General features: G+C 36.2%; 5 protein-coding genes across 5 annotated transcripts; 4 read left to right on the top strand and 1 right to left on the bottom strand.

The window, feature by feature from the left end:
* The first annotated feature begins 937 nt into the window (after positions 1-937).
* Positions 938-3,292, top strand: LOC142976205 (catalase-like). The gene is made up of 2 exons (XM_076119475.1): positions 938-1,112; positions 1,652-3,292. The coding sequence occupies exons 1-2, from the start codon at positions 978-980 to the stop codon at positions 3,167-3,169; spliced, it is 1,653 nt and encodes a 550-aa protein (XP_075975590.1). The 5' UTR covers positions 938-977; the 3' UTR covers positions 3,170-3,292.
* A 5,237-nt stretch (positions 3,293-8,529) lies between these two features.
* LOC142976306 (catalase-like) lies at positions 8,530-11,022 on the top strand. The gene is made up of 2 exons (XM_076119592.1): positions 8,530-8,662; positions 9,499-11,022. The coding sequence occupies exons 1-2, from the start codon at positions 8,531-8,533 to the stop codon at positions 11,020-11,022; spliced, it is 1,656 nt and encodes a 551-aa protein (XP_075975707.1). The 5' UTR covers position 8,530.
* A 1,809-nt stretch (positions 11,023-12,831) lies between these two features.
* Positions 12,832-14,961, top strand: LOC142976305 (catalase-like). The gene is made up of 2 exons (XM_076119591.1): positions 12,832-13,036; positions 13,438-14,961. Exons 1-2 carry the CDS (start codon positions 12,905-12,907, stop codon positions 14,959-14,961), a joined length of 1,656 nt encoding a protein of 551 aa, XP_075975706.1. The 5' UTR covers positions 12,832-12,904.
* An 893-nt stretch (positions 14,962-15,854) lies between these two features.
* Positions 15,855-17,921, top strand: LOC142975961 (catalase-like). Its single transcript, XM_076119124.1, has 2 exons — positions 15,855-16,019; positions 16,235-17,921. Exons 1-2 carry the CDS (start codon positions 15,885-15,887, stop codon positions 17,753-17,755), a joined length of 1,656 nt encoding a protein of 551 aa, XP_075975239.1. The 5' UTR covers positions 15,855-15,884; the 3' UTR covers positions 17,756-17,921.
* Positions 17,922-20,226: 2,305 nt separating this feature from the next.
* Positions 20,227-22,313, bottom strand: LOC142975962 (catalase-like). The gene is made up of 2 exons (XM_076119125.1): positions 22,153-22,313; positions 20,227-21,856 (listed from the first exon to the last, which is right to left on the bottom strand). Exons 1-2 carry the CDS (start codon positions 22,276-22,278, stop codon positions 20,354-20,356), a joined length of 1,629 nt encoding a protein of 542 aa, XP_075975240.1. The 5' UTR covers positions 22,279-22,313; the 3' UTR covers positions 20,227-20,353.
* Positions 22,314-24,942: the final 2,629 nt, after the last annotated feature.

Raw genomic sequence — 24,942 nt, 5'->3', positions numbered from 1 at the left:
TGAATTAACCGATCTTGTTTCACACGCGTTTCCTAAACCAATTATATAAACTGACTATTATGTACCTTTATGTACACGAAATATTTTGGGCTACTAATATATTCTAAAGGTCATTGGTAAATGCTAGAAGGGAAGTTAGCAATTATAACTTGAAATACTGATAATGGTACAAAAGTTACGAGTATTTTATTTATATTATAGTTACTTTAGAGCGATTATTTACAACTATCGAATGCTCCGTGGCGCAGTGGTTAAGGTCACCACGCCGCTACCATCGCGTCGGGAGGTCGTGGGTTCGATTCCCTCACGGAAAAATTATTTGTGCATTTCACAAATATTGTTTCGGGTCTGGTTGTGTTTTGTGTCCGTTGTTTGTTTGTTTGTAAAATTACCCGTGACACAAGAGCAATTCATAGGGCGGGAATTGACTTTTTTTTGGCACGTCAATGTCAAAGTTGTTCCAACTGAAAATCAACCAGGATCAATGTCCCATGTAATTGAGATGGTGAGTCAAATTGCCACCCATCCATAGGATATCTGCACTAAATACTGCTTAATCCACAAATTGTTTACCCAACTGTGAGCGCTAACTAGCTATATTAGTTACACATTAATTACTCACACATTAAATTAATGATTTTGATACACCTGTAAACGCGCAATTAAAGCATTCATGTAATATAAACAGTCGTAAAGGCAACTATGTAAAAAACGCGCATACAGACTTGTTAGTAATTATATTTACATCAATTATTACGCCTTTACAGTCCGATACAAAGCAGGCCAAACCGAGGCGCAGCAACGTAATTATTGCACAAAAACATTATAATAAATTGCTGACTTCGAACTTAGTAGCTAGATGGAAAATTGATCAAATTAAACGATTTTAGACTCTAAATATTTAATTGGTTTGTATCGGTCAAGTCTTTATAAACGGAGATACACATAAGTAAAGCAGGACACGCGCTCGCTCTACAATGGAGCGCGTAATTGTGTTTCTTTGTTTCTTAGTTATAAGTGCTTATGGTGATGATAACGCTAATTATGCAAATATTTCGCTCACGTACGAACCTGCGGCTCGACAGCTTTTGGAATTCAGACTTAGACATCCGGTAAATATTTCATTCTAATGAATAAATAACAAATAAATGTCTTTCACTCATGCATCGCGATCTAATCCCAAACTAAGGAGAACTTGTGTGGTGTCCAGTTAACTAATAAACATTTTATGGGTAAATTTTTAGACCCCGTGGATAAGAACTTATCCCATGGTTAAAGTGCCTTGCAAAGTTCTACCTGATAAGGTTGCCGATAATAATTTAGCAGTGGTTAAATCCGGACTCATACTACTAAACATATACTAGCTCCAAAAATTTAATCCAAACTCAAAACAGATAATATTATTTGACCGTACTAGTGTCGTACATTTGTCTCATGCTTGTATTGTTACTGTGCTTTCTTTGATCGTAATTATAAACAAAGTGGCAATAAAATATACAGATTTTATGTAAATAGAAATCAGCAGGTAGTGTACCCGTTCGTAATCTGTCAGCATTAGAAGAAAGATAAAAAATCTTCGTGCAGCATTTGACCAAGTCTCACATTAGTCATCTTAGTGTCAATGTTAAAAAAAAGTTTTTACAATTTCCAGGTGCCAATAGGACTATGGACCAAAAGCTCAGGAGAACCGACAGAAATACGAGATATACATTCAATAAACTCAGATCAATTCAACAATCAACTGCTGCTTGACTCCATGTTGCATTTAGATGGAGAGAGAATACCTGAACGTGTAGTTCATGCGAAAGGCACTGGAGCTTTCGGATACTTTGAAGTTACTCATGATGTCTCTAAATATACATATGCTGATGTCTTCAATGAAATTGGAAAGAAAACACCAGTAGTGGCAAGATTGTCAACATCAATACCTAATCTAGGTGGCTCAGATCTTGGAAATGAGTTTAGAGGATTAGCAGTAAAAATGTACACCAAAGAAGGAAATTTAGATTTCACTTGTTTATCCTTACCTGTGTATTTGTATAGAGATCCCATGTTATTCCCGTTCGTAGTCCACGCGTTTAAGAGAAACCCACAAACCGGATTGAGTGATTTTACAGCTGTTTGGGATGCAGTAACTTTAAGACCTGAACTTACACATGCAACATTCTGGTTCATGTCCGATTATGGTGTTCCAGATGGCTTCCGCAAAATGGACGCTTTTCCCTTGCATGTTTACGAACTTGCGAATAAACACGCAGAAACTCACTATGTTCGATTCAACTTTAGAACAGAACAAGGTTTTACATCTTTAACAACTACTGGAGCGGCTCGTATTCAAGCCCGAGACATAGATTACTTTACTAGAGATTTGTACAATAATATCGCAGCCCAAAACTTCCCCGCGTGGCGATTGGAAATGGATGTTATGACAAAAGATGGATTAAGTAGAGTAGATTTTGATCCTTTTGACGTCACAAGACTTTGGAAAAATGGAACATTTATTACAGTACCAATTGGTCGTTTAGTTCTGACCAGGAACGTAGAAAATCAATTCAGAGATGTAGAACAGAGTGCATATAATCCAGCTCACTTAGTTCCGGGTATCCCAGGTCCAGTTGATTGGATGTTCAGAGCTAGACGTAATTTCTATAGAGACACACAAAACTATCGATTAGGAAGAAATCACAACAAAATTTTAGTGAACCTGCCATTATACGCAAAGAGTTACAATCGAGACGGAACACCGCCTTTGCGGGCAAACGGGCGAAATGCACCAAATTATTACCCCAATTCTTTCAACGGCCCCATACCATATGTTGATGAAAGGAAACCTAATAAAAGATTAATTAATTTGGAAAGAAATGCAGTAGATTTGGAGCCTAGCTGGTATTTCTATAACTATGTGCTTGAGAATGAGCCTCAGAGGCAAAGATTTATCGAGACTGTATCTATGTCTCTCGTGCCAGTGACGCCACCAGTGTACCCAAGGGTGTTGCAGTTGTTCAATCTAATAGATAAAGACTTGGCTGCTCGAGTGACAGTTGCTGTTGAAAGACTGCGTGCACAAGCGGCTGCGGAACGGGCGGCTGCAGCGGCTGTACCAAGACCTCCTGCTTCTAACCTCGTAACGGTACAAAATGTACCAAAACATAACCATTACGAATTGTAAAGGCCTTGAGTATCTCTCTTCGCTCATGGAACAGCCTATAAACAAAAAAAAAACTATTGCAATAATGCCGTAAAGGTATGTGAAAATATAACTTTTGTAAAATAATAAAGTGAACTTTTTTGCTTGGCTTTATTCACCTTATCCCCGCAACAAATCCCGATTTCCTTATTAGTTATTAGAGTGTAGTTTCAAGAGCTAAAAAAGGCTTTGTAGTGAAACCCGGAATGAGAAACATTTCATCTGGCTGTATAAAGAACAATATGTGTTGCGTTTCATATACCTTGAAATTTATATATGCTCATAATAATAATATACCAAAATAGTCCCGATTTAAGATCTCCGTGTAACACATAATCCAGCCCTTACGTTGTAAACTTGTAAATAATTAAATAGTTTCAATCGATATAAAGTGCGTATTGTAATACGTTTATTACAGTGACGTAAGCATGTCTATATACGATGTACAAGTGTATAGCACAATGGGGTTGTATCTTCTGTTTTTCTTAACCCCTTACTGTCCCACTGCAGGGCAAGAGTCTCCTCCCAAACGAAGGAGGGGTCAGGCCTTGAGTCCACCACGCTGGTCAAGTGATTTGCATGCCCTCAATGAATGTTTTAGACAAATTTTAGGCATACAAGGTTTCATGACCATTTTTCCTTCACCGTTAGAGCAATTAGTGATCATTATTTCTAATACACACATGACTTCTTTCTGATGTTATTATAACCGTTAAAGTTTATTTGAAAGTTATTTCCAACTAAATATGGAAAATAACATCAATACAACTAAACTATCATTGCTTACGCAAGTCGTGGTCTCCGTTCCCACACGCATCAAATATTTGTACGATTTACAAGTAGTTATTCCATATCTGGTTTTGTTTTGTGTCCGTTGTTTGTATGTTTAAAAAATTCATTGCATTAGAGCAAATGATTTGCGTAGAAGTTATTTTTTTTTAAAGCGTTTTTATAGTATAGTCCAACGTATGATAGTAGAGAGCCACAGGATCATTTGTCAAGATTATGAATAGCAATTCTACGTATTTACGAAATAAAGTGGGTATATCAAATAAACCACCAACAGATGCTTAAGTCTATGGCACACTGATGTACTAAATACGAATTTTGTATCTATCTCTGACAGCCGCGAACCCCAAAGGCTTTTTACTGACGCTGGACTATTGACGCTTTTCAAGAAAATGTGTGTGACGTCAGTATTATCGAATGTTAGTCGTAATCCTAAATATAGCCTCACATTTCTAAACACACAATAGATAAGAGACATTCCAGAACATTCCAATACATCAATCATATTCGATTAGAACGTCAAAATGATGAATTGGTTTAAACAACGGCCATTCGATGAAACATTGCTATGTTTATTGTTATAGGAGTTACGATTGGATTCTACGATTATTATTTGAGGTTACTGACTATACGTGAAGAAAAACAGAATTCTAGAGACAAATTATTATTAAAAATTGCTCTTTAGGCTGGACATAACTGAATGAATCAAGCAAACAGTAGACTCAACCGTTTTAAGAAATGAACGCCTAAAGCATATTAAATGCAAACGGAGCAGCGCGAGTACTTTTATATATTTCTTCTGTACGTTTCTATTAACGGTATGTTTCTTAGCTATCTTCTAAACGGCTGAACCTATTTTGAGTGCATATCTCAATATAATTTTAAAATGGTTTAACAACTAATACACCTGGAAGGTATCATCATGGCTGTCCGTAAGTTGAAAGTGACATAAACTTTTTCTGACAGAACGACATCTCCCGAGTCTGCTAATAGATATGCCATCAAAAACATTCTGTAAAAACCTCAAGTCTCGCCGTAAAAAGTTGTGAGATCTATATAATACCAAGTCGATTAATCTATTTAGTCTCTACTTAAAGGACCTTCTGTCTTAAGTTATTACGTATGTTATTATCAAGCCAATTTTAAAAAAATACCTCTAAAAGAAATAGACCGACCTGGCCATCGCATGATTTGATTATTAGTATGTATCACACTACACAGCACGACGAGAAGTTAATGCTCCTGAAATGTTAATGGCGAATTTGTGTTTTCTTGCGATGACCAAGTCGATCTATTTGTTTTAAAGGTATTTTTTTTAAAATTGGCATGATAATAACATACGTAATAACTTAAGACAGAAGGTCCTTTAAGTAGAGACTAAATAGATTAATCGACTTGGTATTATATAGATCTCACAACTTTTTACGGCGAGACTTGAGGTTTTTACAGAATGTTTTTGATGGCATCTCACTTCTTTTTGTAGAGCGAATTGAGCAAACATAAGTCCAATTTGTATGGAAAGCCGTATTTTTTTCATAATTCAACATATTTTCCTATGGGAATGTCGTTCAGTTTCATGGGCTAAACACCCTTACCCACCCTATACCCCCTCCCGTTATGTCTCATATAGTAGATACATATTTACACCTATTTATTTTATTTTCTACAGAAATAATAATTTAATTCATTAACTGCAAATGTAACCTTGTAATCTTATACATTTATATGGGATTACAAAGTTATTGTTGCAGTTAGTGTATTTAGAAAACTTGACCGAAATTAGAAAATATTGAATTTTTCCCATGATTAAGACACTAAACCCTATTTGTATTCTAAATTTTAAGCTTCTAAGTCTGCTAGAAGTACCTTAGACTTTTGATGATCGGTGAGTCAGTGAGTCAGTGAATCAGTGAGTGACAAAATTCAAAATTTTAACTAGTTGTCATTCTTAAACTACTGGTTCAAATTAACTGAAATTTTAAATATACCGTGTTTATACAATGACTGATTAGTTGCTGAAAATCCAGGCTTCTTGTTTTATCCACTACGAAATTATAGGGTGTCAAAAATAGCCCGAATTGCTTCGAGAAAAGGATGTTACGGCCGTGCCGCTTTTTTTTTGCTCGACTTGCGGGGGCACTTCCGTGCCCCCAGATTTGGATCAATAAATTAGTTCTTGATATTTTCTATTTCATAGCAAAAGGCTCGCCTCCATTAAATGGAACTAACATTGTTAAATGTTAAACGTGGGTTTATATACTATATGTATATATCACGCCTGTGTCTATACCTTCGGGTATAACAGGCGTAATATTATGTATGTATGTTTTTATTTTTGGTTCCAAGTCTGAAAAGGTCATAAGTTTTAACAACACACTAACACATAACAGAAAGAGGAACATCAAAGGTATCTAAAAATAATAAAATGCGAACGAAATGGGGAGGTCCCATTTGTTTGCGCTGTTCAATCAATCGCGAACTAGGGATGTGCATCCACGCCGGGATTCTTTCTGACATTTTCATTCGTTCTTTGTCACTTGTATTTCTTAGAAAATACCTTCGGAGGTATATGAGTAACGGTGAAATACTGGTGTATTTCCACCTGCACTTGTTTCTTTAGTTTCTTCGTTTGTTCAGAGCAGTACCGAGACTTGTAACAAGTAATTACCAAATATACCAAATCATAGCCCGGTGAGACGAATAACCGACACGACCAGGGAGCCTCTGCGAGGCATGGAGGTCTACGAACTTAATTTTCTAACTCCGGGCAATCTCTTAAAAAATTCTTAACAGAAAAATGCAGAAAAATCTTTTTGGCCCGACCAACGATTCGAACCCGAGACCTCTTCGCGGCAGTCACATACACACCCGAATGCGCTACAGAGTCAGACAATTACAGCTAACAATTAATTACCTGCTCATTATCAACTAATAAACGTTTTTCAAACTCCGTCTAGTATTATAAAATTAATTAGATACGCTTCCAATACTATTTCTTTCAATCTACATTAGTTTGAGTACAGTTGGAAACATAAAACATATGTATTTTTTTATAATCATTACATAATATATGATTAACAGGACGACTTATTTTTCAATAATAAACGTTGCAGAAAAGCGAGCATCTCCGATAATATAGAAATCGTTCAATTACGCATTATTATCGCTGAAGTTTTTATTTTGCATATTATTTTTTCAGTTTTTGGCCAGTCTTAAGATCCACAACATTGATTTTTTTTTAAAGCTGTTTAGTGTTGAGCATTATTAAATGTTTATGTTTCTAAATATAAAAAAAAAGTGAATCGATTTTAAAGTATGCGGTACTTATCCTATATTTGTGTGTGTTTGTGTGACCACTTAAGCACCTGCATCATGTGTCACGAACAAAGAAATCTCTTACCCCGGTTTCTGAGGTACATTTAGCAGTAGTTTATCTATTCAATAGTGCTTAAACTCATATAAAAAAAACGCTATCAAATAGATAAACTACCGCTAAATATACTCAGACACCGGGGGTTATTAATGCAATAGTATTCTTCATTCACTGTTCTCCTGGTATCGACATAAAAATAAGGAAAGATTCCCAGAAAGCATCCACATCTCTAGTCATTTTATTTATGGTATCATAAAGAACGAATAAAGTTCTTTGTCAAGGTTGCCTCGAAGTTTATTTCCAATCTGTCTTACTGCCGGCGGGTTTCAGCTATGTGTTGTCATCTGTTACAGTGATAAGATACTTGATGAAGGAAACATTAGTAGAAAGAATATTATCACTACGGGAATACGGGCAATATAATGCAAAATAGGCAAAAAAGCGTATCAAAACAGAGTATGAACAAAACAAAACTTTCGACGCACAATACTGCCAACATAACTGTCAAAATAGAGAAGCTCCACTTACGAATGTTATTTTTATCGATAAATAAAAAAAGATAAATAAATAAATATCATTGGACAACTCACACACGGTGACTTCATTCCAAACTAAGCAGAGCTTGTATTATGGTAACCAAATAACTTACTTATGCTTATCACACAATTTTTTGTCCCGGATGGGTTATACCCACCACACGCGATTACGCGAGTGGTGAGTATAACCGGCCGGGATATTGCGGCGAGGTGACCACGTAAACCACCGCGCCATACGTGCATTAAATAATAATATAGAAGCAAATTACTTAATTTAGCTAAAAGCATGTTTTTTTCTTATTTTGTTATTGACTGTACATTTTGGAGTTAGATTTATCCAATAATAATATTATTGGCAGGTATATTATCCTCACAGCTGAAAATTAGACAAGAAAATTACAGTTTCATTCATTACAGTAATAATTCACTAGCAACGTTCTCTACTAAATAAGGCCATATACAATTGTAGTAGAGTAAATATTTGCTTACATATGTATGTACATTAACGCAAATAAAAAAGTAAGTTATATTAAGTGATGATAATTAGTATAATTCGATTTCTAATTGTTACATATCAAAAAAATTGTCTGAAAAATTCCTTATAAGCGGAGATTGTTTAACACAAAGCTGAACAGACGTTCAACCATGGAGGGTTCTATAACGTTAATTGTTCTTAGTATATTCTTAGTTGTAAGTGCAAAAGCTGATTATGCAAACATTTCACAAAACTACGAGCCTGCGTCGAGGCAGCTTTTGGACTTCAAACATCATCATCCGGTAATACCTACTAAATATTATAAATTCGAAAGTTTATAAGGATAGATGGATGTATGTTTGTTATACTTTTACAAAAACACGAACTGGACGGATTTGAATGAAATTTAACAGTAATATAGGTTGTAAACCAGAACAACATATCAGCTACAGTTTTTAATGCTTTTATGTAATATTATAAAGCTGAAGCGTTTGTTTGTTTGAACGCGCTAATCTCAGGAACTACCGGTCCGATTTGAAAAAATCATTCAGAAATAGATAGCCCATTTATTGAGGAAGGTTATAGGCTATATATCATCACGCTACGACCAATAGGAGCACAGTACCAGTAAAAAATGTTACAAAAACGGGGAAAATGTTGACTCATTCTCTCTTATGTGACGCAAGCGAAGTTGCGCGGGTCAGCTAGTGCTTTTATGTAATGTTAGTCGTAATATAACGATACATGTAAGTTAAGTCGAAAAAAATATGCTTTCTAAGAGTTATCTTGGCATACGCAGCCTAAATGATGGGAGTAATACAGTGATGATATACAGTAAGATTGTTTGTCTTGAATAGTTCAAAAGAAAGATCCGCGACAGCATATGTAGTACTACAGCACTACCTTTTATGTAGAAACCACTATGACAAAAATTGTGTACAATAAATTTAATTAAATTGAATACTATTTCAAAAAGCACATTTAAATACATTAAAACCAAACAAAATATTCAAGTCCCATAGTAAACAATGAGAGTAAAGGAAAATCTTTCATCAGAAAGATATAAGTATAAACTCATATACCATATACTCGTAGTTATAAAAATAGTTCAACATTGTCTTGTATTTTAACTTTCCAGGTGCCAATAGGACTGTGGACCAAAAGCTCAGGAGAACCAACGGAAATTCGAGACATAAATTCAATTAACTCAGATCAGTTTAACAATCCATTGCTGGTCGACTCCTTGTTCCATTTAAATGGAGAGAGAATTCCTGAACGCGTAGTTCACGCAAAGGGCACGGGCGCTTTTGGCTACTTTGTAGTAACCCACGACGTTTCCAAATACACATATGCTGATGTTTTCAATGGAGTTGGAAAGAAAACGCCATTAGTCGCTAGATTATCAGGATCTTTGCCAGGCCAAGGTGGAACCGACCTTATGAACGAGTTCAAGGGTCTTTCAATCAAGATGTACACTAAAGACGGAAATTTAGATTTAGTTGCGATATCCACACCTATCTATTTGTACAGAGACGCAAATCTATTTCCAGTTGCAGTTCACTTGTTTAAAAAAAATCCTAAAACTGCATTAATGGATTTTACAGCTCTTTGGGATGGTATAACGAAGAGACCTGAAATATTACACGCTGCATTTTGGATTTTTTCTGACTACGGTACTCCAGACGGTTATAGAAAAATGGATGCATTCCCAATCCATACCTTTGAACTCGCCAATAAACACGGAGAAACGCATTATGTCAAATTTAACTTCAGAACGGAACAAGGATTTTCGTCTTTAACTACCGCTGGCGCAGCTTCAACTCAAGCTCTTGACTTGGATTACTTTACTAGAGATTTGTATAACAACATCGAAGAAAAGAATTATCCCTCGTGGCTACTGGAAATGGATGTCATGACCAAACATGATTTAGTTACAGTAGACTATGATCCCTTTGATGTAACAAGACTCTGGAAAAATGGAACATTCTTTACTGTACCAATCGGTCGTGTAGTACTAAACAGGAACGTAGAAAATCAGTTTAGAGACGTAGAACAAAGTGCGTATAATCCAGCTCACCTAGTTCCAGGCATTCCAGGCCCAGTCGATTGGTTGTTCAGAGCTAGACGCATTTCTTATCAGGACGCGCAAAATTACCGAATTGGTAGGAACCATAATAAAATTTTTGTGAACACTCCGTTGTATGCAAAAACTTACAATCGTGACGGAACACCGCCTTTGCGCATGAACGGACGTGATTCACCAAATTACTTCGTCAACTCTTTTCATGGTCCTAGCCCGTATGTAGATGCAAGACGGCCTGAAAAGAAGTTACTAACCATGGAGAGAAGCGCCGTAGATTTAGAGCCTAGTTGGTATTTCTATAACCATATTCTTCAGGGCGAGGATCATAAGCTTAGATTTATAACAACACTTTCAAATACTCTTGTGCCAGTTACACCACCCGTGTACCCACGAGTGCTGCATCTGCTAAGTCTTGTTGACAAAGATTTGGCTACTCGGGTGGCTGCTACAGTAGAGCCACTGCGTGCAGCAGCGGCAGCTCAGCGGGCGGCGGCAGCGGCTGCTCCGAAGCCTCCTGTCACTAACGTTGTGACAGTACAAAATGACAAGAAACATGACGAAGAGAAAAAGGAATTGTAACAATTTATTGATTACAAATAGTAATTTACAATGGAAAATTTGTCGTTTCGTTCATATTTTATTATAGATATCATATAACTTAAAACACATTTCACTTGTTTCTTTTATGTCCCTGTCACTAATTTGAATTGTTAAAATTAATCAGTGGAGCCATATTCCACTACTTAGACTATCGACAAATTTTAAATGCAAACTTAATAAGCGCCCCTATCAAGTACAGTATGAATTAACTTTTATATTGCGTCAAAAACCTTTCCAATGTTGACATAAAAATAGGGAAATATGCCCAGAGATGCGAACCAGACGAGATAATGAATGTAAACAAAGTTTCAGGCGTTCAAAACATTTTTATTTCAATACATTATTATGAAGTTCGAATTTTAAACAAAAAACCAAGTAAATACGAAGATGAAAAAATATGTTTCACTTCGAACGCAATCCAAACAGGAACGATACTTGTTCGCAAAATGGCGGACCAAATGTTGACAACAATGACAAGTACGGTACTGACTGTTTTCGTATACCACGAAACCACACAAAACACACAACGACATCAGCCATGGCCATTATTGCGCGTACGAGTAATAAGGACAGAGATAATAATCGCTCGTTATCGCAATGTAACTTAGTAACGGTCCGCTTGTTTACTTTTTTTAAAATGTCTTTGCCTCGAAGTATTTTTCCAATCTGTCTTACTGCCGGCAGTTTTTAGCTCTGTGTTGTCATCTGTTACAGTGATAATATACTTGATGAAGGAAACATAAGTGCCAAAGAGAATATAATCATTAATTTTTAAGAGCCGTCTCTTAAAGACTTCGGGGATTTGTACCAAAAAATGAAAATAATGGCTGTTAAAACAAAATTTTTGACGTACAATACTGCCAACATAACTGTCAAAATAGGGAAGCTCCACTTACGAATGTTATTTTTATCGATATATGAAAAAAATATATATTTATTTTTATTACCCCTTAATGTCCCACTGCAGGGCAAGGGTCTCTTCTAAAACGAGGGAGGGGTTAAGTCTTGAGTCCACCACGCTGGCCAAGTGCGGGTTGGGGACTTTGCATGCGCTCAAAGAAGGTATTAAACAATTTTTTAGGCATACAAGGTTTCATCACGATGTTTTCCTTCACCGAAGGATAACCGCGACCACTTGCGTAGGAGGTGCCAACTTAAACCACTCGGCTATCACTGCTTAAAAAGATAAATAAATATATATCACTGGACCACTCACACACAGTCACTTGATTCCAAAGTAAGCAAAGCTACTAGTACTACAACTGATACACTCACTTATATACTTCTAAATACTACATAGTATTTCTTTAGATAAATTAACAACCAGTTTCAGTACAGATATTCATTCTCATCACACAATTTCTTGTCCTGGGCGGGATAAAAGACCCACTACACGCGATTACGCGAGTAATTGCGGCGAGGTAACCACGTAAACCACCGCACCATACGTGCATTAAATAATAATATAGAAACAAATTACCTAATTTAGCCAAAATACATGTTTTTTATTATTAACTGTACATTTTAAAGAAATATTTATCCTATAATATTATTACTGGCAGGTATATCCTTACAGCTGAAAATTGGACAAGAAAATTACAGTTTTAGTTTCATTAATTATAGTAATAATTCGCTAGCAGCGTACTCTACTAAATAAGGCCATATACAATTGCAGTAAAGTAAATATTTGCTTACATACGTATGTACATTAACGCAAATAAAAAAGTAAGTTATAGTAAGTGATGGTGATTAGATTAATTCGATTTCTAATTGTTATTAATTGTTACATGTCAAAAAAATTGTCTGAAACATTCCTTATAAGCGAAGATTGTTTAACACAAAGCTGAACAGACGTTCAACCATGGAAGGTTCTATAACGATTATTGTTCTTAGTATATTCTTAGTTGTATGTGCAAAAGCTGATTATGTAAATATTTCACAAAACTACGAGCCTGCGTCGAGGCAGCTCTTGGACTTCAAACATCAACATCCGGTAATATTCATGACTATGGGACCCGAGCGCCCACTTACTTTTCAAAGAGTTGATAAATCGCCTGGTCGACACTTCCCGCGACCAGAATGCTGACATTAATTAGCACACGATTTAGCGCCTTTACACACACGCGCCTTCGCGGGTGAAACAACAACAGAAAGAGCGCGCGCCGCGCTCATCTGTCAAGCTCGCGAAGAAAACGTTCTACTTTAAGATATCCAGCACATGTTCAAGTCCCATTGTAAACAATGAAAGCAAAGTAAAAATAGTTAAGCTATGCTACCCACTCTTTCATAAGAAAGATATGAGTATCATCTCATATTCCATATACTCGTAGTTATAAAAATACAAAAATGTCACTGACAAATAGTTCAACATTATCTTTTATTTTAACTTTCCAGGTGCCAATAGGACTATGGACCAAAAGCTCAGGAGAACCAACGGAAATTCGAGACATAAATTCAATTAACTCAGATCAGTTCAACAATCCATTGCTGGTCGACTCCTTGTTCCATTTAAATGGAGAGAGAATTCCTGAACGCGTAGTTCACGCAAAGGGCACGGGCGCTTTTGGCTACTTTGTAGTAACCCACGACGTTTCCAAATACACATATGCTGATGTTTTCAATAAAGTTGGAAAGAAAACGCCGTTAGTCGCTAGATTATCATTATCGATACCGAGCCAAGGTGGAACCGACCTTATGAATGAGGTCAAGGGTTTTTCAATCAAGATGTACACTAAAGATGGGAATTTAGATTTAGTTGCCCTATCCACACCTGTCTATTTGTACAGAGACCCAAACATATTTCCAGCTGTAGTCCACATGTTCAAAAAAAATCCGCAAACTTTATTAACAGATTATACGGCTGTTTGGGATGGAATAACGCAGAGACCTGAATTATTACACGCTGCATTTTGGTTTCTTTCTGACTACGGTATTCCAGACGGTTATAGAAAAATGGACGCATTCCCAATCCATACCTTTGAACTTGCCAATAAACACGGAGAAACGCATTATGTCAGATTTAACTTTAGAACGGAACAAGGATTTTCATCCTTAACTACCGCTGGCGCAGTTCAAACTCAAGCTCTTGACTTGGATTACTTTACTAGAGATTTGTATAACAATATTGAAGAAAAGAATTATCCCTCGTGGCTACTGGAAATGGATGTCATGACCAAACATGATTTAGTTACAGTAGACTATGATCCCTTTGATGTAACAAGACTCTGGAAAAATGGAACATTCTTTACTGTACCAATCGGTCGTGTAGTACTAAACAGGAACGTAGAAAATCAGTTTAGAGACGTGGAACAAAGTGCGTATAATCCAGCTAACCTAGTTCCGGGTATTCCAGGCCCAGTCGATTGGTTGTTCAGAACTAGACGCAATTTTTATCAGGACGCACAAAATTACCGAATTGGTAGGAACCATAATAAAATTTTTGTGAACACTCCGTTGTATGCAAAAACTTACAATCGTGATGGAACACCGCCTTTGCGCATGAACGGACGTGATTCACCAAATTACTTCGTCAACTCTTTTCATGGTCCTAGCCCGTATGTTGATGCAAAACGGCCTGAAAAGAAGTTACTTACCATGGAGAGAAACGCCGTAGATTTAGAGCCCAGTTGGTATTTCTATAACCATATTCTTCAGGGCGAGGATCAAAAGCTTAGGTTTATAACAACACTTTCAATTACTCTTGTGCCAGTTACACCACCCGTGTACCCACGAGTTCTACATCTGCTAAGTCTTGTTGACAAAGATTTGGCTACTCGGGTGGCTGCTACAGTGGAGCCACTACGTGCAGCAGCGGCAGCTCAGCGGGCGGCGGCAGCGGCTGCTCCTAAGCCCCCTGTCACTAACGTTGTGACAGTACAAAATGACAAGAAACCTGACGAAGAGAAAAAAGAATTGTAACAGTTTATTGATTACTGATTGTAATTTACAATGGAAATTTGACACTTTGTACTATGTTGTGTTACAGATATCATATAACTTAAAACACATTTAATTTGTTTCTTTTATGTCCCCGTCACTAATTTGAATTGTTAATATTAATCAGTGGAGCCATTTTCCACTACTATCGACTATTGACAATCGGCAAGATATTGACAAATTTTAAATGCCAACTCAGTTAGCGCCACTAGCGAGTACACTTGCTGGTCGCTGTGCCGACTGACGAAAATTGTGCTACAGGAATTTTCATTTCAGGATTAGAAAATGATAGCAACCAATATAATAAATAATAAGTAGATTAAGGATTTGAAATTCACTCCTGAAATCTTCAAGCTAGGGGTTGAAAAGTTGTATAAAAGCAAACTTATATTTTTTTATAACGCTATTATATTCGAGAATGACAAATAATTTTCGAAGCCCATAACGTGAAACTTTCTGTTTGGAACTTTGATTAGAAAAACTAAGTATGATTTTCAGTGTTTTTAGAAAATCATCCTCTAAGGGATTAAAATAGGGGACTATAGCCAACTTTTATTTCTTCTAACAAATACGCAACCGGAGCAGCGTGTGTCCACTAGTACACAATATTTTGAATTTCAAGAATAAATAACGCGATATAATCTAAAAACAGCAATAATTGTCAAAAAATTAATGATTATTTTACAGACAAGTAATAAATATGTTCTCACTTTACTTTATTTATTTAGGCCGTACATCAATCATCATTCATAAAAATCTTAAGCACTGCAATCATGTATCATTTTAATGTGATTATTTGCACGACTGCGGTGTTTAACAATGTATGCATGTGTCTACACGAAGAATAAAGTCTATATAAACTTCAAAACATTGTAAAAAAATCAAGCACGCACCTGATTTTCATCATGAAAACCATCATTGCGTGTATAGCGCTCCTTATTTTTAGTGCGAAATGTGACAAGAATAGTTTGTTAGATAATGTCACGGCATTGATACAGCCTGCGGCTAGGCAGCTGTTGGATTTCAAGCTTGAACACCCGGTATGTTTTAAATAATTATATCTATTTGTATTTTTTCAAAGCTGGTGCTTTAGGATGGCCCAGTTGTCTTTTATAACAGTTAAGACTAATGTTTGACCCTGATAATACCACGATACTACTTACGTGCGAATAGTGAATTAACTTTGTACAACATATCCATTTGAAATGCATGGAAAGAAAAGGACAAGTTATTCAATGGCTTTCTCGACTTTCAGGTGCCTATAGGACTATGGACCAAAACGTCAGGGGAGCCAACAGAAATACGTGATATCCGCACCGTCAACAGTGATCAATTTAACAATCAGTTATTCCTCGACAGTCAACTAACATTCGATGGTGAGAGGATTCCTGAACGAGTAGTTCATGCTAAAGGTTCCGGTGCATTTGGCTACTTGGAAGTCACCAATGATGTCTCGAAATATACTTATGCCGAGCTGTTCAACGGAATCGGAAAAAGGACTCCTTTAGTAGTCAGGTTTTCAACAGCAGTACAGAGTCTGGGTGGAAATGATCTCGGTCGAGAACTGAAGGGCATGGCTGTTAAATTTTACACCAAAGAAGGAGTCTTGGATCTGACATGTCTTCAAACACCTGTCTATCTGTACAGAGACCCTATACTGTTCCCATTTTTCGTACGTGCGTTCAAAAGAAACCCCCAGACTAGTTTAATCGATAACACGGCCCGTTGGGATATGACGACACTTAGACCAATTTTGCTCCATAATTTATTCTGGTTATTTGCGGATTATGGGGTGCCAAATGGTTATAGGCGTATGGACGCTTTTCCTATCCATACTTATGAAATTGCCAATAAGAAGGGTGAAAGTCACTACGTTAGATTTAATTTTAGGACGGAGCAGGGCTTTTCAGCTATACCAACACCCCAAGCCGTAGTTATTGGAGGTCAAGACCCAGACTACTACAATAGAGATTTGTATAATAACATTGAACTGGGAAACTTCCCTGCGTGGCGATTAGAAATGGACGTAATGACAAAAGACAACCTGAAAAAAGTAGATTTCGATCCGTTTGACGTGACAAGATTGTGGAAGAATGGAACGTTCGAGACAGTTCAAATTGGGCGTGTGGTATTAAATAAAAATGTAGAAAATCAGTTTAGGGATGTGGAACAAGGTGCGTTTAATCCAGCTCATTTGGTTCCTGGAATTCCAGGACCAGTTGACTGGTTGTTTAGAGGTCGACGTACTGCATACAGGGACACACAGAATTATCGTTTGGGAAGGAATCACAATAAAATATTTATTAATATGCCGTTGTATGCCAAGACTTACAATCGTGACGGGCGACCACCAACCAGATGGAATGGGAGAGATGCACCGAATTACTATCCTAATTCGTTCAATGGTCCCGCACCTTACGTCGATGAGATGAGACCAGAAAAGAAATTACTGACGTTGGAGAGTACAGCTGTAGATTTGGAGCCCTGTTGGTATTTCTACAACTATGTACTGGACAATGAAGCGCACAGGCAAAGATTTGTTGAGAACATTGTTCTTTCGTTGAATCAAGTGACACCGCCTGTATTGAAGAGAACCTTGAAATTGTTGTACCAAGTTGACCATGACTTAGGGCGAAGAGTAAGAATAGGTGTGGAGATAGCTCTTGCTGAAGCTGCAGCTCAACAAAGTGCAACAACACCTCCTCCGCCACCTGTCCCGGTAACAGTTCCAACGGTGCAGGGTAAATGTAATGATACTTATGACAAACACCACTAACCTCTTTTTTATTTCTTATTTCATATTTATTTTCATTAAAAAACTATTTTGTTGCTTCATGGGCCTTAAACGGTTTTTTTTCATGCAGTTCATGTTTATACTTAATTTGGTTTTCTTTTAATGTTATATTTCAGTGTTTTGTAAATAAATATTTTAATTTTGTGTATTTTGTGTTATCATATTAAGACTTCTTATGCTTATACAAGGATATTGCAAAGCGATAGTGTTTGATGCGTATTTTTTTAAACTCTTTGACGATGTTATTTTTATTCAAAAAACTAGTGTTGGAATGCAATAGTTTTAGTTGTACTACCGACAATATTGCTATAGCGCAATTTCCTACACTCGTATAGTAACTACTATACAGTAAGAAGAATTTAAGTTTGGTTTTGACTACTAGTATTTAAATAGGTAAACTTAGTTTAGTGATAACAATAAAAATAATGTTGACCCGGCCGATAATCGACCAGTTTTAATGAAACAGTCCAATTACGTTGCAGAATGTTAAAAGAGAGTAAAGTATGTGCGCAATTCACTAGTACACTCTCTGGCAGTATTTCAATTCGACCTGCAGGAGCTCACCTGGGGGAATTCTTATAGGAAAGCTTAGGAATAACTCTTCGACCGCACCCGGAATAGAAATCTTACTTTTGGGCGAGAATTGCAAACATTATCATCGCCCATGCAGTCTGTGTTATAACATTATAGCAAAGTGATTGGTGTATGTGTGGGTTACGTGAGAAGTTAGAAGTAGAAGTAGTAGTTTGTAGAAGAAGTAGTTTGAAGTTTTAATAAACCGAGGTAGTCGCCAACCCGCTTTTGGCCCGCATGGTGGATTCAAAAACTCCCTCCCATACCCAATTTCTGAAAAACTTTGTTAACCAGCAGTACATAAGTAATAGCCAATATTTAATCACAAGATATTTTTGGTATTTTATCTTCGTGCAGATTTATTTCAAGTATGTACTTACACATGTAAGTACTCATTAAATCATTACCTCAATAACACTGAAATTATATTCCATTTATAATTCAGTTATGAAACGAGTACGAACTAATCATTGTTTATGAAAATAACAGGGATTTTTATAATTATCGAATCGGATGTTTTTGCAGATTTCTATTCTGTAATTGCTGATCATGTTTACTTTGTATAATTACACAAAAATTAGAACTAATAAGAACTAGGTTTTTTAATAATTTGTGTTTTATTTTAAGTGGTAATGAGTATGTTTATAAAGTTTTTGTCCTGAATTTTAGTTTTATGACAAGCACTGAATTGATCGTGTAGAATTTTTTATGAAGAAAATTATAATTTTGTAAGAGTTTTTGATCTTTATTGATTTATAAAGGGTATTTGTACACAAGGACATGCTCTTTATGAACCCATGAAGATAGTTAAGAACTAGAGATCAAAATAGGTGACATTTTTATTAAATATTTTTTTAAAGAGAGAGTCGGCTATTATAGTTCGTAATTTTTTTGGGGTTAGTAAATATATCATTTTATAGAGTCATCAAACGTCCATTAACAAATGGGACAATCCTGATGTCAACAGGTTACTGCACAATGCACATGTGTTAAACGCAGAGCGACCGAACTTTTATAAACATGAAAGATCAATACTGATTGACAGGAGACTGCCCCTGAACAGTGATTTTGACCACATTTATCAACCATAGGAGAAAAATGGAATAGTTGCCACATCGTTTCGAGCTCAAAGGACTCTTGCTTTCCTATATGACTTCCTTAAACCTTCTCTCTAACAAACTAACTTTTAAGACTACAAAAAATAATATTGATTATCTACTGGACTATTGGTTATTTTAAAAACTGCTCATATGATTTAAGAGTGGAAGTGTTCTGCAGAGCCTGATTTAGATTATCTGTTGTATATGTATTTAAGTGCTAGTTAAATATGTATCTCTGAATTAATTTGAAATCGTAAAAGTGTACCTATTGTTAAAATTCTTCTATATGTATGCTGCTAATCACAATGACAAAGAGATAATAATAAAATGTGAATATCTAATAATGTATAAGAAAATTGCTATTTTTCTAAGTTTCCTATTTTACAATGATAGTTAAAATTCATTAAACAAGCCACAGAGGTAATGACAAATGTCAAAATGGACATCTTGATAAATAGAAAATTTATTTTATCTTAGAGTTAAAATATATACCTTAGTCTCAAGTCAAATCTTATAAGTTTGATAATACGTATTGATGAGCTTTGTACAATCTTCTTTATGTTGATTACTAAAAATAATAAAATGATCAATTGAAATGTAATGCACTTTTTATACTTTTCATACAATAAATTGTCATAAGTCCCGAGAGTGTTTATTAGAAACTGTGTGACTGTTTTAAGAATAAAGATAAGAAAATCTAAATCAAAAATCGGATTTTTTTCGGAATCTTAGAAGTCAGTGTAAAATAAAAGAAAGGCACCAATAACTGGAGGCCATAAATATTGAAAGAATTTTTCAAAACGTTTAATTCAGGTTGGCCATGAATATAGTCCTAAATTCATCAATTGAATCTACAACTAGATGAAAAAGAACACAAAAGGCACACTCTTTATTTTATGAATACATTTCAATAAAATCGAGGATGGAAGAGATTCTGGTTCTGGCTTACATCAGCTATACACTGTGCTACTCGTCTGCGTCTTTCGGCTACGTTCTCCGCCCTTATTTTATGTAAAGCCACCTTCACGCGTTTTGCTAAATCAAAACTGACCATCTTCAACAGGCGTAGAGAATTAATTTCTACGTCCTTGGGGACTACCCTCAAGGAACCAGCTAAAACATTAGCTATTCTCTGTCGATGTGCATCATCGTTTACAATTTCATTGTAAAATTCTGCCATAGGCTGCAGATCCACAGCATTTCTATGATAAACTTCCATATTTTCTGATCGTCGAGCCTCATCGACGAAGGGCATCGGACCGTTGAACGAATTAGGGAAATAATTTGGAGCATCTTTCATGTTGTCATCTAGTGGTGGTCTTCCATCGCGGTTATAATACTTGTCATACAAAGGTGCATTCACCCTTATGTTGTCGTGATTTACTCCCAAGCGATAATTCTGGGCATCTGGATAGAAAATCTTCCGAGCTCTGAATAAGACATCGAAAGGTCCCATAATACCAGGAACCAAGCCGTCAGGAGCAAATATGGTTTGATCAATGTCTCTAAAGTTGTTTTCTACTCGTCGGTTCAATACAAGACGGCCTATAGTCACAGTGTGATAAGTTCCTCGTTCCCACAATCTCGTCGTGTCAAAAGGATCGTACTTCACAGTTAGCAATTCCTTTTTCGTCATAATGTCCATGTCTAACCTCCAAGAGGGATACTGTTTAGCAGCAATAGCGTTGTATAAGTCTCTGTTGAAGTAATCAGGATCTTCGACGGCAATCGCTTTAGCTTGAGCATCCGTCAAATTGGACAAACCTTGTTCTGATCTGAAGTTGAACTTTACATAATATTGATCGCCATGTTTATTGAATATTTCATAAACATGTTCTGCAAAACTATCCATCTTCCTGTATCCGTTTGGTATACCAAGATCAGACGCAAGATACAATATAGTGTGCAGAGCCTCAGAATGCAAATTCAAGAAATCCCATCTCGCTATGTTGTCAATCAAATCAGTTCGCGGGTTTCTTTTAAAGGCATGTACAAATTTTGGGAATAATATTGGATCTTTGAATAAGAAGATGGGCAAGTTGATACATACAAAATCTAAGTTGCCTTCCTTCGTGTACATCTTTATTGCCATGCCCTTAGTTTCTCTGACGAGGTCAGATCCTCCAAGATTCTGTACTACGGTAGAGAATCTCACCACAACTGGTGTCTTTTTCCCGATTCCATTGAATACATCAGATTTGATGTATTTTGAGACATCGTTGGTGACCTCAAAATATCCGAAAGCGCCAATGCCCTTGGCGTGTACAACACGTTCTGGTATTCTCTCCCTAACGTTATGGCTTGTTAGTCGGAAGTGGTTTCGACTTATAAATATATCTGTATTTAACGTAGTCATGTCTCTTATGTCCAAAGGTTCACCGCTAACTTTTGTCACGACTCCAATCGGCCTCTGAAAATGTTAATATTTTTAACCAACAAAAATAAGGTTCTTTTGTTTATTGTTGTTTTAATATTACCCTGTGCTCAAAATGTTCTATTGCGTAAATAAGTAAAATCATTCAAATATTTTTATATATCTTGAGAAAAATGGAACAAAATCGCCGACCTGCAGATTTTAATGACAGAATCAAGAAAAAAATAAGTATGTATAAAGTCTTTTATATATTTTGAAGCAGGCGATCAGGGGATTTCGATAAGGAGGAGGGATAAGGGGTGTAGAGCAAAAGTAAGAGACATAAAACGTACCGGATGTAACTGTCTGAATTCAACTAATTGTTGCGCTGCTGCGTCTGGTAACGTCTCATTGTGGTATCTGTGGCCCGTCACATGCACCACCAAGCATAAACAAATGTAAGTAACAAGATGCCTCATCTTGTCGAAGTAATGGCCACATTCATGAAGTTTCACTACTTTATATATTAACTCGTGTTCAAGGAAACGCGTGTTGTTAATACTGTAATTGCTGTTAGTTTATCGACGTAATGCAACGCTTGGTAATTTCTTAATTTACGATTATGTACATATATTATGAATTATAAATATATATTTTTGAAATTTTCGATACAATATGCTATCAAATATTATTTTTAAAAAGTACGATTTCTAAAAGTTAGAAAGAAAAGTTATTGATTTGTTCGGCAGTCAAAGGGTCGAGACGCGTACGCACAAACATATTTTTACGTAATAAAATAGTTTATTCTCAGGATTCTATTTTTTTAGAGGTCACGGGTTCGGTCACTCTCGTTCCAAATATGGCAACTGACTATATTATGCTAATCATAGTATTAATTATTCACTTTGCGCAACAATTTAGTCGGCTTTGCTCGATAGAACAGAGATGGCGTTGCATTGTACATATGATATGAAACGTAGGATTTACTTAAATAAAAATAACAATAGTGTTATTGAAAGACAATAACATTTCAGGCTTTATAATTGTTAGCAAATGTCGCTTTGATTTAATTAATGACCTTTTTCAAATTGATATCAATAAGGTTAATTAGGTATTCCTCTTTAAGCCCTTTAAGATATACTAAAAAGGCGCTGAAACACCTTAAGTTGGTGTTTAAAAATAATCTCCCAAAAACATTTGCTAAGACGAGGTAATATATACGTAGCACTATCAAAAACCAGGTTATCAGACCTAAACTAAATACACAAATAATTGTCCCGTGTGGGAATCGAACCCACGACCTCCCAACTTAATGGTAGTGGCGTGGCGACCACCTAAACCATAACACCACGGAGGCGATAAATGCATAAACCTGCATGCATAAAGGGTTACTAGGCACGAACTCTATGTTAATAAATGCAAATTAACGATACTATAAATATAAGGTAATAAGCCTTTAATATTTTTGTAGGTATCCTTTTTTTTATTGGACTTTCAATGTTACTTGACGAATTTTTTTTTTTATATTTATTACTTTCCTGCAATTATTATTCAGCTTTAAAGCCTCTTATTCGGTTACGACGGTCAGTATTTTTGAAATCGGTCAATTGCGCAGGACCTTGTTTCTAATGTCTTAGGCTGGTTTTACACGTACCGCACCCACACCATGACTCAGCCAGAAAATGTGGTCGCGATTTGGTAGTATGAAACACGTGGTCCACAACGGCGGCAAAATGTAAATTGTAGTTCATTTCAATAGGAAAATATGCTTCGAACCACGTGTTGCCGTCGTGGTGTGGTTGTGATTGTGGTACTTCTGAAATAGCCGTTAGTGTGTGAACAAGCATAAATTCTATATTTCATCACTCTCTTAGCCCAGTTGGATGGATAACCGACCGGTGAGAGGTCAGGTGGAGTACCGACTGCTTTATGAATTGTCCTAGGTACGGCAGTTTTACAACGTCATCAATTTACTCTAATCTTTCATCTAACACGGATTTGATTAAACATTATTTATACAATTAGCAAACTCAAAATTAAAAAGTTCTTTCAGATAATATTTTCTTTTTAAAGCCTTGCATTTTAATTTGTTTACTAGCAAATATCAAAACGCATGCAGGTAATCGTGTCTTAATTTATTTACCATATTAGTAACCGTTTTGCTTATGCTAATTATGACGGGAAGTTTGTAATAGGCACAGTTTCATTGACTAGCCACTAACTTGAACTAATTGTCGAACCATCTTCAGCATATACGAAAAATGCACTAAATGCATGTGAACGCATTTCTGCTGTATTGTGACTGCCAATCTCTCTAATAGTTTTACGAAGTGTCTATACAATCAATAATGGCTTGTTAAAATCGTAGGAGTTTATACACTGTTCGTTAGCCGAAGACTCAAGATTTCTGAGCTGTAATCAAATGCATTAAAATTTTGCATACCAAAAATATATTTGGGACACGTGGGCGAAACTTTTGACTGCCTCCGTGGCGCACCACGGCAATACCACTGCGTCGGGACATCGTGGGTTCGATTCCCACACGGAGCAATTATTTGTGCGATCCACAAAATTGTTTCGGGTCTGGTTGTGTTTGTGTTTGTATGTTTGGAAAAGTCCCCGTGACACAAGAGAAATTCTTAGTGCGGGAGTGGTCTTTTTTGCAAAGGACGAAAAAAAAGAAAGTTGGAGCCCAAGGCAACACAGATGACTTTCCAAAGTAATGTGTATGTTAGAAATAGTTATCACTTGTTGTAATTATTCAAAGTCCCTAACCGCAGTTGGCCAATGTGGTCGACTCAAGGTTCAGCCCCTTCTTCGTTCCAAGCCAGTTTACATTATGCTAATCATGTTCTTAATTGTTCACTTTGTGCAACAATGTAACACGCTTAGTCTTATATAAGAGAGCTGGCTTTGTATCGCGAGTGAAGTATCATACGAAACTTTGCGTTTACATTACTGATTTACAGTATTACGAATGAAAATATAATTTTAATAAAACTATCAGTAAAAAATATTATCATTTATAAGAACATAATATAATAAACTCAAAATGGTAATATACCTTATGAACTCCATGTTTTGCAAACTGCGCAATAAACGATCATTGACACACTTAATCATCAACATCAAGATGAGACCTA

The sequence above is a fragment of the Anticarsia gemmatalis genome, chromosome 10, assembly GCF_050436995.1.
Source record: "Anticarsia gemmatalis isolate Benzon Research Colony breed Stoneville strain chromosome 10, ilAntGemm2 primary, whole genome shotgun sequence".
In the NCBI taxonomy this organism is placed as follows: domain Eukaryota; kingdom Metazoa; phylum Arthropoda; class Insecta; order Lepidoptera; family Erebidae; genus Anticarsia; species Anticarsia gemmatalis.
The sequence above is the reverse complement of the archived record's forward strand: the minus strand, read 5'-3'. Positions and strand labels throughout refer to the sequence as shown.